General features: G+C 39.5%; 2 protein-coding genes across 5 annotated transcripts; one reads left to right on the forward strand and one right to left on the reverse strand.

The window, feature by feature from the left end:
- Window positions 1-1,987: 1,987 nt before the first annotated feature.
- On the forward strand, window positions 1,988-9,281 carry LOC137936719 (CDP-diacylglycerol--serine O-phosphatidyltransferase 1-like). Of its 4 annotated transcripts, none has more exons than XM_068781568.1 (13): window positions 1,988-2,124; window positions 4,466-4,663; window positions 5,144-5,209; window positions 5,332-5,391; window positions 6,005-6,095; window positions 6,798-6,852; window positions 6,959-7,038; window positions 7,143-7,259; window positions 7,342-7,426; window positions 7,692-7,783; window positions 8,341-8,594; window positions 8,679-8,767; window positions 8,856-9,281. In XM_068781568.1, exons 2-13 carry the CDS (start codon window positions 4,476-4,478, stop codon window positions 8,981-8,983), a joined length of 1,305 nt encoding a protein of 434 aa, XP_068637669.1. In that variant the 5' UTR covers window positions 1,988-2,124; window positions 4,466-4,475; the 3' UTR covers window positions 8,984-9,281. The 4 variants fall into 4 exon arrangements, with proteins under 4 accessions (XP_068637669.1, XP_068637668.1, XP_068637671.1 ...); XM_068781567.1 differs by having other exon boundaries at window positions 1,988-2,120; XM_068781569.1 differs by lacking the exon at window positions 1,988-2,124 and adding an exon at window positions 2,138-2,147.
- Window positions 9,282-9,685: 404 nt separating this feature from the next.
- On the reverse strand, window positions 9,686-11,442 carry LOC137937504 (palmitoyl-acyl carrier protein thioesterase, chloroplastic-like). The gene is made up of 6 exons (XM_068782562.1): window positions 11,056-11,442; window positions 10,778-10,911; window positions 10,572-10,685; window positions 10,317-10,485; window positions 10,151-10,219; window positions 9,686-10,015 (listed from the first exon to the last, which is right to left on the reverse strand). The coding sequence occupies exons 1-6, from the start codon at window positions 11,440-11,442 to the stop codon at window positions 9,686-9,688; spliced, it is 1,203 nt and encodes a 400-aa protein (XP_068638663.1).
- Between the last annotated feature and the right edge of the window lie 3,113 nt (window positions 11,443-14,555).

Here is a 14,555-nt window from a genome sequence, read left to right on the forward strand (position 1 = left end):
CTATATCACATCTGCTGCCTGCTGGTTGGTATCTCGTCCATTACGTCTACCAGAATTAATTACTACGAACGCTCCAATCCCACTCCCCGTTTTAAGAGTAAGACATAAGCGATCAGTGACCAGTGACCACTCCTCCCAGCCTGATCCCACTTTTTTTTACTCGGAAAAGCTTTGCCACATCTCTTCTCTAGTGAAGACATCTGGTCAATGGTCAAAAGCCCATCACGGGCTTCTCAGACCGTTACTTGTTACACACTGTCGTGCTCCGATGGGTCCCAAATCCTGTCGTTTCCAATTGTCACACCTAGTCGTGCCCCGGTGGTCCCGAATTTAACCATTCGGAACCGCGCGTTCAGCCCTGGGACCCACCGGGCGGATCAGGTTTTGTGAACCTCACAGACATGTAGACAGGATTCCTGGCCTTCCAATTTTCATGTTGAACGATTCTGTTAACGGGTTCTGACAGCTAAAACCATCCAACCCTGGGCCCACCAGCTAAGGCAAGAGCGACAATGAGTGTGGGCCCCTGATGTGGAGAATCCGAATATCTGATTCGGTGCGACGAGCGTGGAGTTACGAATCGGAATTTGAATGGAGGGAGAGAGTGAAGTGAGTTTGTGAACAACTAGTCCCCGGGGGGGGCTGGCAGAGTAGCAGATTTGACGGTGGGACCAGCTTTATGTTGTCGGTTTCCACTCATTTATTAATCAGTGTCAACTTTAAAAGAATTTTCCTGCAGATAGGCCCCACTTAAAATTTCAATTTTTTCCTTCCTCCTTTTACACGAATCTGCTCTCCGCCCCAGCAATTACCCCTGCCACGTCATCAGACATAAAAGCTTCCAGTTCCCACAACCTTTATATCTTTGCCTCGGTTAGCCTCCTCTCGAGACCGCATTCGCCGTCCGAGGCACGTGAAGACGCCCCCCCCCCCCCCCCCTTTGCCTCCCTCCTTTCCTTCCAATTTACCTTCTTACCCTTCCCTCCGCCACCTTTGATTCCTTTTATTATCCTGTAATGCTTGTTAATCAAGAAAGCAAACTCGTTTAGCTTCAACCAGCAGAGTAATATGGGGCTTACGTGTAGGGTAATATGGTCACTTCAATTATACCTCAAGCTTACGCGAGGGGGGGGGGGGTGTCTTTAAGGGAGCATATTGGAATTAAATAGTTGGACCATAACTGTACAGTACTTGGAAGACGTAAGACTCATGAAATAATATGATAAACATAGAAAGGACAGTCTGCGCTATTTGTCAGACCTCAGAAAGAACGGTTTTCAAACCCCCTTTCTCGCTAAATTTTCCTTTTCATCGGACCTCCTTCTGTCCCCTCCCCCCCCCCCCGTTCTAGGTCCTATCTTATCTACATTATTTTGACTAAACTGCCCCTCACTAGTATCTGCATTAGCCGTTCTTTTGTTAATATAATATGAAAGTCTTCGAGAATATTCCATGTAAATATATCAAATCAATCATGGATCTCACAAATGATAGCTTTTTAAAGAATTAGCTGCTAATAATATTCTTAATTAGTGTGATCGCTTCATACTTTTGTAATGATGATTTTGGGAGTTCCAAATTGGTTCTAGGACGTACTAACCTATAATAATGTGACTACTTGGTGTAACTAGCTGGGACCCAGAACAGAATATGCTCGGTAACGCTCACTTGATGACCGTGGGCCCATCATAAATGGAGGTAGAGTTAATAAACGCTAAAGAATGACCATAACTGAACTGGCAAATATTCCATGTCAAGGTGGTTATGATGACAACGGGTTTTTTTGGTTCAACGGATCCTGAGATATTGTACGAACCGGATCCTCAAAAAAGGGCATTTGGGTCCTTTCCCAACCAGATGGACTTAAGATTTAGGGGCAAATTGGTCATCTAAATGAAAAGGCGCTTTTTGCCACCGTATCTAGAACACCTTAAGAACTAGCTTTGACCGTCGCAGTCTCTCTCTTTGGTTTCCTCCTCGCATCGTTTCTCTCACTAGCTTCCTCGCCAAATCTTACCTCACGATTTGTGAGTCGCGTTTCACTCCTCTGTCATTCGCTTGGGATTTCGTACGGGTCAGATCTCTTCGGCTGTTGATCAGACGGCGCCGGCGGACTCTACGTAGGTGAATGGAACGAATATACTCTAGTAAAAGTTCTTGCGTTTTACTGTTTTGTAATTCCTTTCTCTCTCTCTCTTCCTGGTTTTCATTTCCTTCTTCCTGCCTGCTCTGCAACGAAGGTACTGTAGGGAATCAATGTTCTTTTTGAGTTGAAAATTGTGATGGCTGTTTATACGTGATGAATTGTTCTCGTATTCTCTACTCTTTTTTTTTTTTTTTTATTTGCCTTTTTATTTCGGAGTTCCAAGAGGTTCTCTTCTCGACTTCCTTGACACTCGTCCGATATAAATTCATGTATTGATGGGTGATTCAACGTTACATGCATTTGATATTTCGTTACTCTTCTGCTGAACTCTATAATATGATTCAGATCTTTCCTCGTGTGCATTTGTCTTTCGTGGTTTTTCTTTTTCGCTGAAACATGAAGCAGAAGTTTGAGTGTAGGTGTTTGAAGTCGAAGAGGAACGATTTTTTTTTTTTAAAAAAATTTCGGAACAAACTTTTGGCCTGTTGTTAGAGTTCTGGTTTCAATTGTTGATTTTCTTATGATGTTTGGATTCAATTAAAATTTTATTTTTCTCGAGCTCTCTTCCGAAGATTTCGTGTTGGAATTGGCTTTCGTCTGTCGCGAAGTGTTTTCTCTCCCTGTATGGTTTGTCCATTAATCCTCACCGCACGCATCAGGTGAGTGAGGCCGGTTTGGTTTCCTTTCTGATTTGTTGTCTTTGTTCGAACTAAGAATTGCCTAAAAACTGAGTTTGTTTCCTTTTATCGGATGTTAGAAGTGTTTTCATTCTTCAGCTTCTATTCACTTTATGGTCACCTTAAATGTTTCTTAGTGGAGTTAATTGATTAGGCGAATCCTTTTCTGTTTGTTGAGAAGATGTAATATACCAGAGCTTGAGTTCATACAAGTGGTTTATAAAGCAAATTGTAAAAATCCCGAACATGTGGTTAAATTTCATTATCAACAGGAATTTGAGCAAATATTTTACTTTGTCGTTAGTTGGGATTTGCTTTATGAACAAGAGTGTGTGATTCTCCCGCTGCTGGATATTTAACATATTACTCAAGGATTTTCATGTCCTGTTGATTTCAAGGTAGAAGTAGTACTGCCAGCAATGGTGTCAGGTTGCATGACATGGTCTTGTTTATGGTTTTGAAGCTTCAGTTCATGAAAGGCAATTAACATGCGTACTGATGGTTGGATTCAAATTGTTCTTCAAGACTCGTGGTTATTTTAGGCTGGCATTTTTTAAGTTACTATCTTCAAGTGCGTATGCATGTTTAGAATATATGCTTAGAGTTTTGACATTGTAACTAAGATGTTCATCCTATTGAAGTTTGTTAAATCATTTTTTATTTAGGGGGAAAATGAAATTTTCCTCAACATGCCACGAAGAAAAGAAATCATTCTCGATGAAGAAACCATTTGAAAAATTAAGGAATGCAATCAAAGGTGCATACCATATGATTTTTTTACACCTGTGAGAAAATTGAATTCATTAGAAGGGTCTCTCTGTGGAGAGAAAGCAATTCTGAAGGTACTCAATTAGTGAGAATACAGAATATTGCCAACGAATAAGGAACAAAAGTTGAGAAGGATAAGTTCTGAGCTGGAGGGTGTTTCCAACAGTGAGGTGCTACTGGCCAACCCCCTTTTGCGTCAAAGCATCAGCCATGCTATTGGCACACCTGGGATTGTGAAGCCATTAAATATTCAGTCTGTACAGAAATTTTCATGCTCATAAAAAAAAAACCTAGGTGCATACCATATGGTATTTGCATGCCTCATTATATTAACTCACTGGCAGTTGTTGACCGATTTTTTTCTCTGGACCCTGCTGTTTCTATGTCCTCTGGGCCTTACAAATCTTTATCCAATTAGCATGCTAGGTTTGGAGTTGGGCTATCATTTAGGTTTATCTAATTGAGAAGCCAAATTAAGATGTTGCCTGGTCAACTGTATAATATTCATGTACATTTTGATTCCCTCGATCTGTGCTGTTATGAAGCATGTCAATGGCACCTCTTGTTGTCACTTTTAGAGTAGGATGCCTTTGTTTTTTTTTTTTTTTTAATGTCCATCATAAACCTATTGTTTGAATTATACATCATGGCACACAGAAATCTCTAGCATCGTCTGTGAACATATTAAATTACTCGATTTCTTACAAAATAACACTGCAAGAAAATTATCATGTTTCAGAAATGAATCTGGCTTCAATTTACATAATACGTATCACACATTTGAATTTTGATAACTTATTCTATGCTGCTCTGCAAATGATGATGCTCCTCATGAATGCTTACATTATTATTATTGTTTTTTTTTTATTCACAGATAGCAGTCTATGTATGTCCAAGGCATGGGGCAGATGGAGCCTAATGGTCACAGGAAAATGAGAAGAAGGGATACTGTATGTCAAGAGCATCGTGATTTTACATGGTTGAAAGATGTTGAGGAACTTGATCCATGGACAGCATGGGCCTACAAGCCACATACTATTACATTGCTGCTTATTGGTGCTTGCCTGCTCATGTGAGTCTTTGAGCTCTGTAAATTCTAATGTTTCTGATGTAGACATTTGTTGCTCATTCTTAGTTTAAGGACTATGAATTTGCTCAAACCTTCTTTTATGTTGCATGATACGAATCCAAATAAAAACCCCAAAGTAATTACACGGCTTGGAGGATTGATAACCATTGTTTGTTATCATATTCTACAATCAGGACACTTTTTGTTTTTTAATGTTCGTCGGTGCAAATCTGCAAAAAAGTGCTGCTTTTGTTAACAGATTTTAGTTTTTAATTGGAACAGATCTTTTAGAAGTTACTCTCTTAGGTGGGGTGAGAGCATTCAATCATGTTTTTTAGGGGGAACATGTGAAAATAATGCTCAATAAGGGAGGAAATTGCTGGCTAATAAAGGCATGATACAAGAAATATTTGTAGGATTTTATAATGTTCTCGGTTCTTAAGAGATGTGGTTGATCCAATGCTCGATTATACTTACTTTCAGATGGGCTAGTGGGGCTCTACATCCAGAAAACATTTCTCCTGCTGATGTTGTTACTTCTGTTAAGAGGTATTACATTTTCATCTATCTGTTTGATAGGTATATATGATTTATATCTGTTCCCCTTTTTCTATTTATCTTATTTTATTTCATATGTCGAAATTCATAATTGATAAAAAAAAAATTCACAGAGGAGTATGGGCTATGGTTGCAGTTTTTCTTGCTTATTGCTTGTTTCAAGCTCCTCCAACGTAAGTTTGAACCATCTTCTGCCCTCCTTTCTGTCTCTTGTAAACTCGTGTTTGAAAAATAATTGAACTGTATTGTGAGAGGTTGTTTTGCCATTTCCTTTTGTATTAGTACTGTCTTACTTCTTTTATATGGTACTGGTGATGTTTTAGTTGTTAAGAATCAGTAGCATGTTAAGCTTTTTAAGAAAAAAGTAATTTATTTTTTGACTTCTTACCAGCATAAAATAGTGGTATTCATGGGTTGTCTCTAGGCTACATTTTCTATGCTCTGTCATCATCTTCTGCATTGATTTGATAGCCATCACATTTCATGATCATGGTTCTTTCACATTTGAAGTTTGATCGTATCCATCATTTGGTTTATCTTCTTTTAATTTTGACTGCTACATCTGTCAACCTGCCCTTTCCCTCATTCAAATCTATAAACACATCAAAAAGAAAAGGAAAAAAACGAAACTCTAGCAGGATTTGTACACTAAAGTAGATAATGTAGTTACCCTGCTGAATAATGCGAAAGACAGTTAAATTACGAGGAAGTTTGTATGTGTATATTCATTGTGTTCTTGTCGGGCTTGAAAGTGTTCAATTGTAAGGTGCTCTTTATATTTCCTAGGGTACTGATTCGGCCACACCCTGCAATTTGGCGTTTAGTTCATGGGATGGCAGTTGTTTACCTCATTGCCCTTACTTTTTTGCTTTTCCAGGTACATTTTCCGTTGTCTCTGTTTTATTACTATATTTTACTATTCTTACAAACAAAGCAAACTAGAAATGTACAATTCTGCTTCTTTTCTAGTTTCATTTGGTTTCTGTTGTCCTTTTAAAAAATATTGATGTATTAAGGTGCATTATGGAGAACATTGTGGATTGTTTTTTTTTACCCATCACAAAGTGGTTCAAATGGAACTTCTTGAAGAACCTTGCTTAAAGCAGATAAATATGGTTCAATATGATCATAACTGCTGATTACTTGGTTGATGAATCAGTATTTCTGAACGGCATCTCCATGATCTCGATTATGACATTCGCCTAGATTATGTAGTTTAGGTTTCTTTTTTCCACTTCACTCAATTACAGTACATAACATGACAAATTTTGAAGATAATGTCTTTATATTTGTGGATGATGAGGGTTTTAGTGAGACTAATAAGTGATAGAGTGGAAAGCTTTGGGATTTTGATGATGAGAATGATTTTCAGAAAGCATATTGGTATTAATTTGTCTTTTCTATGCTTTCACTGTTTCTTTTACTGTTCTTGTATTATTTTTTATAGTTAGGCATAGGTTTTTGCATTGATAAAAACTTATTCATTTATATTTTTACTTATATATTTCACATGTTATAGAGTTTTAGCTGTAAAGATGTAGCAGCTAATATTTTTTCTCTTTCACTTTTTCGTCTCCAGCAACGTGATGACGCTCAGCAGTTCATGAAATACCTCCATCCAGATCTTGGTGTTGGTACTGCATCTGATTTTGCAAACTATTACACTCTGTTTTATTGACATTGTATTTATGTGATAACGAGATTATTTTCTTTGCTTTTATTTTATTTACTTTGTCACAGAACTTCCTGAAAGATCATATGGAGCTGACTGCCGCATATATGTACCAGAAAACCCCACAAGCAGGTTTAAGAATGTTTATGTATGATAAATTCATTCACTTTCCATCTTTTGATTTTCTCTATCAGTCACTTATATATGGCACAAGATTGGTTTGAAAGTGACAGTGGCTAATTTACATTTAAGGAAACATTATTTGATGAGTTTGTCCTAGCTCATATTTTTGGATGGTGGGGTAAAGCTATAATGATTCGTAATCAACCCCTGCTGTGGGTATTGTCAATCGGCTTCGAGCTAATGGAGGTTAGCTTCTTTGGGGGGTTTTTTTTTGCTTGATTTTTCTTTGTATTTGGGTACTTGAAGCTCTAATATTAACATGTTGCAGCTAACATTTCGTCATATGTTACCAAACTTCAATGAGTGTTGGTGGGACAGTATCATACTCGATATTCTAATTTGCAATTGGTTTGGTAAGTAAAAATTGTTATATGTTATTTTATTTATTGTTTTATTTATTGATTTATTTTTGTCAAGAGGATAAAATTGGTAGCTATTGGCTAGGTAGGAAGATTGGTTTTATTCCAATTCAGTCATAAATTCATTCTCCCAACTAAGCATCGGATACTAAGCCTGGTCAATTGCTATACATCTTGAATTCTTGCAATGATTTACTAGACAAGCAGTATAAAACACTGGTTGGTGCTTAATCTTCTCTACTTTTATTAAAAAATACAGGTATATGGGCTGGAATGCATACAGTGCGATACTTTGATGGAAAAACCTATGAGTGGGTTGGTGTTAGTCGCCAGCCAAATATCATTAGTAAAGTATGTTTTTCGGCGTGACTCTGTATCTTGCGTTAGTTATGGTTTCATACTAAAAACAAAACCAATCTTCATGTGCTTCTACTTTAACATATGACTCTTAATTTTTTTCCACTATCATGTATTACTTTTTTTAGTTTCTGTTTTGTAGTAGGCTTTACTGCTTGAAACGTTCCTTCAGATCTAAAACTGATCGAGTTGTGAAGATAAACCTAATAAATAATTTTTTCATCCTCCCAGTTAAATGCCTCTAGTTCATTGAAAATCATAATTCAAGACCTTCATTATCATTATTAGCATTCCGTCATGACCTGTTCTATGCTGGGTGGAAAGAAACAGGAAATAGGTTGTAGTAACATTGGAAAGTAAAAAATACATATAGGAGAGAAAACAGAAAAAGAATGGGAATGATTAAGCTCAGGATAGGAATAAAATGTGAGTTGTTGGTTATGAGATTAAAGCTAATTTTCATATTTTTGTTATTTTTGTTATAAAAGTAAAAGCAAGTGTTTGGTTCCCTTTCTCTTTTCTTGACTTATCTCTTTGCTTTCTCTGGAAAGGTGAAACGGACGTTGGGCCAATTCACACCAGCTCACTGGGACAAGGATGAGTGGCACCCTCTTCTTGGCCCATGGCGGTTCATACAAGTGCTAAACTTGTGTATTGTTTTTTTAACTGTGGAGCTCAATACCTTCTTTCTCAAGTTCTGCCTGTGGATTCCTCCTAGGAACCCCGTGATTGTATACAGATTGATTTTATGGTGGTTAATTGCAATACCAACCATTCGTGAATACAACTCATACTTGCAAGACAGGTCTCTCTCTCTCTCTCTCTCTCTCTCTCTCTCTCTCTTTCTCTCTTTTTCTCTTGCGATTTTACACGTGTTTCTTTGTTCCAGGAAACCGGTTAAAAAAGTGGGAGCTTTTTGTTGGCTTTCTCTTGCCATATGTATTGTGGAGCTCCTGATCTGCATCAAGTTTGGTCATGGTAAATCTTACGGTATTGAATATGTCTGGTTTAAAGAGTCTGCTATAGTTCAACAAATGTATAACTGACTTGTTCCTGATCTTCTCAGGATTATTTCCCAACCCAATGCCTGCGTGGTTGGTAGTTTTCTGGGCAACGTTTGGGGTGGCTCTTGTGATCTTTCTTCTGGCATGGTCACGGCAGCTAAATCGTACCCTAGGGAAAAAGTGGCGATAATGATTTTGCCTTTTGAGGGTAGAATATTTTTTGATTGATCATTTTGCGGGATATTCTTCCTGTATATAAATATATTACCTTCATGTTTTGTAAATGTTTAGGCCATTATTTTGTCTGATTAGGTCTCAATAGGTTTTCTTTATTATGTTGCTTCTGGTCGATATAAGCGATCATCAGTTCGCTGCTATTGAGCTTAGTTTTTCGGATTTTGATGTACGTGCAAAAAGGACGAGTTGATCGGTTTCACTTGCACCAATTGAAGGGCATGAAAGTGATAGCTGCTTGCTTCTTCTCGGCATAGCCTTCTTACGGTTGTCTGTATCTTTCCAGCGGAAACATTGAGGCGACGAATCAGTTAAAGCTGCCATGTTTAGAATGAATTTGTTGTATACTCGCGATGGAACGACGTAGTTGGTGGGTTTTAGATTCTGTCAACTTATAAATAACTAAAAGATCCATAGGCATTACCGTAGGGCTCTTTGTTTTATTAAAATCTAGTTATATGCACGAGAAATATTGCATTTAGTAACTTGGCAATTGACATACTAATGGCTTCCAAATGCAACATCAGCCTCTTTTTTTTATTATTATTTGTACAATGAGTTCAAGAAATTCCCTTTGACAGCATCAAATCTTCAAAAACAATATATGCACTTGGCATTGTTTTTATCTGCTTGATTAACAATTGGAGTGCCCAACTTCCTAAAGGTTGGAGAACGGCTTCAGAGAAGGTTTCTTCTTCCAAGTCGTTCTTCCCCTGACAATCTCTTCGTTTTTGCTCTCTCCCTTTGTCTGAAGTAGATGTGTATACCTTAGTGGCCATTTCTGAAGGGAGCTCATCATTCCGTTGCCCTTGAGAATCTCCGCCGCAAGAGAGAACCTTCTGAGTAGCTCGGTTTCGTTGCCTTCTTTTGTTGTTTCTTGATCAGGTTGGCAGAGGGACTGGACGCTATCTGAACTTCCGCACTCCCTCCTGTACTCCAGTATTATACTGAAAAGTTGGTGACTTTCCAAGAAGGAGTCGGGGATGGTCTGCAGATGAAACAATTCCGTCTTTAGGCCTTCTCAACTCTTTGTTGGCATTTCACTCGGGAAGTCTAGTGAGTGCTGAAACATATGCTAACTCAATGAATGAATCAATAGATTCTGCTTTGGGGTTTCGTTTACCTCAAGCATCCACTTCAAATACTTCACATTGTTGACATGGTGATTCATGTCCAAGTCACTCCTCTTTGGCTGGAATATAGAAAATTAGGGAGGAAGAAATGTCAATTGATAAGCAATTGGTTAGGAGAATGAAGCATTGATTGGTTGATGCCGTATTAGCATATACCTTTAAGTTGCAGTTCACATATTTCGCCTTATCATCCAATTTCTCTATCTTATCGGAAGAGTCTTCTGGTATTGCCTGCCTGTCAATAAACCAAGGTGAAATTTCGTTCCTCACTTCTTCTGGCATTTTAGAGAGGCGTCTGGTGTGTTGGTTCATCATCACCCAGGTACTGCACACGGTGGCCCTCTTTCAGGTAACTCATTATATTTAAGAAGAGATTAGTGAAGGAATTGATATAAGTTCAGTTTGCTCAACCTGGTACCGCGTGCAAAAACTTGTCCTGATAGATGGCTTCGAATCAACCAATCCCTTCGCATACCATTCTTCCCTGATGCTCCAACCCATGTGTCAATTTCCACTATCTCTCCCCTATAATCCAAGTTGAGAGAGCAAGTTAACCATTGTTGACGATCATGATGCTGGAGAGAACAGTAGTAAACAGTCATTGAGGAAGAATTCACCAGATGGGGTAGCTATCTACTTGGACTTGCATTCTGGTCACAACCCATATTAAATTATTCCTCATCATGCCATGCGTTGCGCCAAATCCATCGCCTAGAAGACCAGACATCCATACGTGATTCAGCGCAGTTTCCTACAAGCTCAGACAAGTCACAGATTGGAAACACCCTGAAAACGTTAGTTGGGTCAATGAATGCATTTCATCATCTTTGGTTCTGAACTCTTTGTAGAGAGAGAGAGAGAGAGAGTGACGAGATAGAGAAATGGAAGTTGGAACCTGAAGAAGATTAAGAATGGTCTCTAATGTTGCTGTCTTATCAGGGCCAACTTCGTAGGACCTGATAACAACCGTTTGTCTGTACCCAACCCCACCTTCAATGAGGAGTCCATGTCGAAATGGATCAACCAATTGCTTCTTGGTTGGGATATTCTGACGATACTGATCTTCAACGTAGGTGGGCTTGGTGACGGAGGCGACGGAAGAAAGAGCCGCCGCAGTGCTGGATGTATAATTAGGACCCTCACCTTTACCTGTTTCTCCCATACAAGGGTTCCCATTGATCTCGGTGGAGTTCATACTTGGCTTCTGGCTAGACGTGTCACGGCCTGTGATGCTCCAACATCTGACTCTATAAGCAAACATGGAAGAGGACATAGAGGCCATTGCTCGTCGTGGGTTCGAGTGAAAGAGAGAGACAGAGAAAAGTTTGGAAAGGTGGGAGGCGTTTGGCGATGATGTTATAGAGGAGAGCTGGCGGACCTGTCGATGGAATGTGAAGATTGAAAGACAAACTTGTGAAGCTCTTTTCATAGAGAAAGATGAGTAGAACAAGGCCTTGGGTCGTAGTTGTGCGTGGTGGGATTTGGGGTGTTAAAAGCATTGGGGAGATCGTTTCCAGTGTAGGACAAACTCATTTGTTGAAGATGCTCTTGTCATTTGGCTGGGGGAATGAGGGCTCGGTTGACACCACTCCATCTGGTCCTCTGTGCTTGGGGTGGGATTTATCGAACTGGCCAAACCTACTCACTCTGTCTGTCTCGGTCTCTCTCTGTTACAATATTCTAACTTAGAATCCAATCGATTTGGGTCACATTGCTGATTAACATAATGGGTGAGATCTCTCCCACGTCCAACAGCGTTACACTCTAAAAACTTCTCCAATATGCTAAAACTGAAAGCTTTCTCAGGAATTATTCCTCTTAATAGAATCCAAAGAGTCCAGAAAACTTTAAAAAGTACGATGGTTGCTGGAGAATTGTAGACTAGATTCCTCTTTAAATTACTTCTCTTTGACAGATTCTACTGGCAATCACAATATAAAAAAACATGCTTTTCCTGCTTTAAACACAGGTTGAAAATCCGAAACACTAGATTCTTCCATCAGATTTAGTTGTTGCTTGAATTGAGCAAAGGGAAATTTTCTTGAGCAGCCATTGGCGTCTTTGGTGGACAGAACTGAGTACGTAAGACAGACGGGGATCGAATCTGTTAAGACACTCTCTCTGAAATATTGGCACACTGATTTGTGTGGTGAATCAATATGAATGACTTGGGTCTTCGGAAGTTCTCACTTGTATGTATCAAATTCATCGGATGCTTAACTAACAGTGCAGGAATGGGGCAATTTTATTGTTTTGGATTTGGCATTCAATGGTTGAGACCCACGAGATGAAAACAGCAGAAACGTTAGAACCCATCAGCACCTTCAGAAACAAAACTACGGACAATCTGTTTAAGCTCATCGAAGAGCAATTGGTCGCCCTATTCAGCGGCAGCGGCGACGACCTTGACTTTCTTACCTCTTGAATCAAGGTAAATTATTTCTGTTGCACCGACGAAGAAGAAGACATCAATGAGGTGTGTTTGTTGCAGTTCTAGTATGTTCGTCAAAGAGATGGCCCGGAAATCTTGACCCAAAAAGTTGACTCGGTTTGTGTTGACCGGCATACCCACAAGAACTCGAGCAAAAATGTAAAGGAGTTTCTTTGGTTTCCTCTCGCGCGAGTAGATTTTTCTTTTTGCATATACTCCTATGTTGAGTAAGCATTAGAATATTTTTTCTTTGGTGTTATAAGGGATTAGCATAATCAATTATCGGGTAAGATATCATTGTATTTATCCCATCTTATAATTATCTTCTCTAAAACTTATCTTGTCTATTCTAAGTAGTATAAATATCACCCTTAATCAATTGTAAATGTGTGGTTTAGTTCAATATCTAACATAGTATCAGAGCAAATCAATCTTTTATATTTGTCATCCTCCAATTTTTATTTTTATTTTGCTTCATCTGCTTCCCCACCCGTAACTCACTCTCTACCACACCCTTCCAAGCTAAACCACCAAACGATGCACTCTCTTCGATTTTGTCTGCCTTTGCCGCTACCAGTACCACTACTCCTCCACATTTCTTCATCAGACGATGCACTATCTCCGATTCCATCTGCCCCAGCCGCTACTAGTGCCGCTGCTCTTCCACATCTCTTCACCGGACGATGCACTCTCTCTGATTCTGTCGCCCCAACCGCTACCAGTGTTATTGCTCTTCCACATCTTTTCAATCGGACGATGCACTCTCTCCGATTTTGTCCACCCCAGCCGCTACTAGTGCCACTGCTCTTCCATATTTCTTCACTGGATGATGTACTCTCTCTCCGATTCAGTCCACCCCAGCCGCTATTAGTGCCACTGCTCCACATCTCTTCATCGGACAATGCACACTCTTCGATTTCGTCTAGCCCAATTGCAACCAGTGCCACTACTCTTCCACAGAACCTCACTAGACAATGCACTCTCTCTGATTCCATCCACCTCAGCCACTACCAATGTCGTTGTTCTTCCACATCTCTTCACCGAACCATGTACTCACTCCGATTCCATCCACCCCAACCGCTACCTGTACTGCTGCTCCACATCTCTTCACTGGACGATGCCCTCTCTCCAATTTCATCTGCCCTAGTTGCTACCAGTGTCGCTGATCTTCCACATCTCTTAACTAGACATTGCACTCTCTCTGATTCTATCTGCCTCGGCCACTACCAGTGTCATTTCTCTTCACCGGATGATGAATTCTCTCTGATTTCGTCCGCTCCAACCACTACCAATGTCGTTGCTCTTCCACATCTTTTCATTGGACAATGCACTCTCTTAGATTCTATTCACCCAAACCGCTACCAATGTCGTTGCTCTTCCACATCTCTTTATTGGACGATGCACTCTCTCTGATTTCATCTGACCCTGTCGTTGCTCTTCCACATCTCTTCACCGGACGATGCTCTCTCTTTGATTATGTCTGCCCCAACCGCTACCAGTGCTGCTGCTCTTCCACATCTCTTCACCAGATGATGCTCTCTCTAATTTCGTCCGCCCCAACCACTACCAATGTCGTTGCTCTTCATGTCCTTTTACTTCCAAGAACCCTCAAAACAAATCTCCTTACATAGCCAGTGCTAAGTTCACATATTCAGTTGCTACAAGACAAGATTGACCTCTCTAATAGTGGCCTATCTTGAGGGGGCATGATAAGGGATTAGCATTATCCCTTTAGTTATCAGATAAGATCTCATTGTATTTATCCCATGTTGTAATTATCCTCTCATGTAAAACTTATCTTTTATATTCTAAATTGTATAAATACTACTCTTAATCAATTGTAAAGGTGTGGTTCACTTCAATTTCTAACAAGTGCTACTTGAATCTTTGCGGTAGGTTCTTTAAATTGAAGAGATAAATTTAGGTGCTACTTGAAGCAAGAGAATATTACATATTGCCTTCTA

The sequence above is a fragment of the Aristolochia californica genome, unplaced genomic scaffold, assembly GCF_029961685.1.
Source record: "Aristolochia californica isolate CCGP_79_NKW_82.1479 unplaced genomic scaffold, dmAriCali1.0.hap1 SCAF_7, whole genome shotgun sequence".
Taxonomy (NCBI): domain Eukaryota; kingdom Viridiplantae; phylum Streptophyta; class Magnoliopsida; order Piperales; family Aristolochiaceae; genus Aristolochia; species Aristolochia californica.

What these genes read in the sequence shown, in the direction of transcription:
- LOC137936719 (XM_068781568.1), top strand. Translation starts at nt 4,476, where the DNA reads ATGTATGTCCAAGGCATGGGGCAGATGGAGCCTAATGGTCACAGGAAA. An exon ending in ATTGGTGCTTGCCTGCTCAT is followed by an intron (nt 4,664 to 5,143) that starts GTGAGTCTTTGA and finishes ACTTACTTTCAG; the next exon opens with ATGGGCTAGTGGGGCTCTAC. An exon ending in CCATCCAGATCTTGGTGTTG is followed by an intron (nt 6,853 to 6,958) that starts GTACTGCATCTG and finishes ACTTTGTCACAG; the next exon opens with AACTTCCTGAAAGATCATAT.
- LOC137937504 (XM_068782562.1), bottom strand. Translation starts at nt 11,442, where the DNA reads ATGGCCTCTATGTCCTCTTCCATGTTTGCTTATAGAGTCAGATGTTGG. An exon ending in CCATTCTTAATCTTCTTCAG is followed by an intron (nt 10,912 to 11,055) that starts GTTCCAACTTCC and finishes CTGAGCTTGTAG; the next exon opens with GAAACTGCGCTGAATCACGT. An exon ending in GTAGATAGCTACCCCATCTG is followed by an intron (nt 10,686 to 10,777) that starts GTGAATTCTTCC and finishes CTTGGATTATAG; the next exon opens with GGGAGAGATAGTGGAAATTG.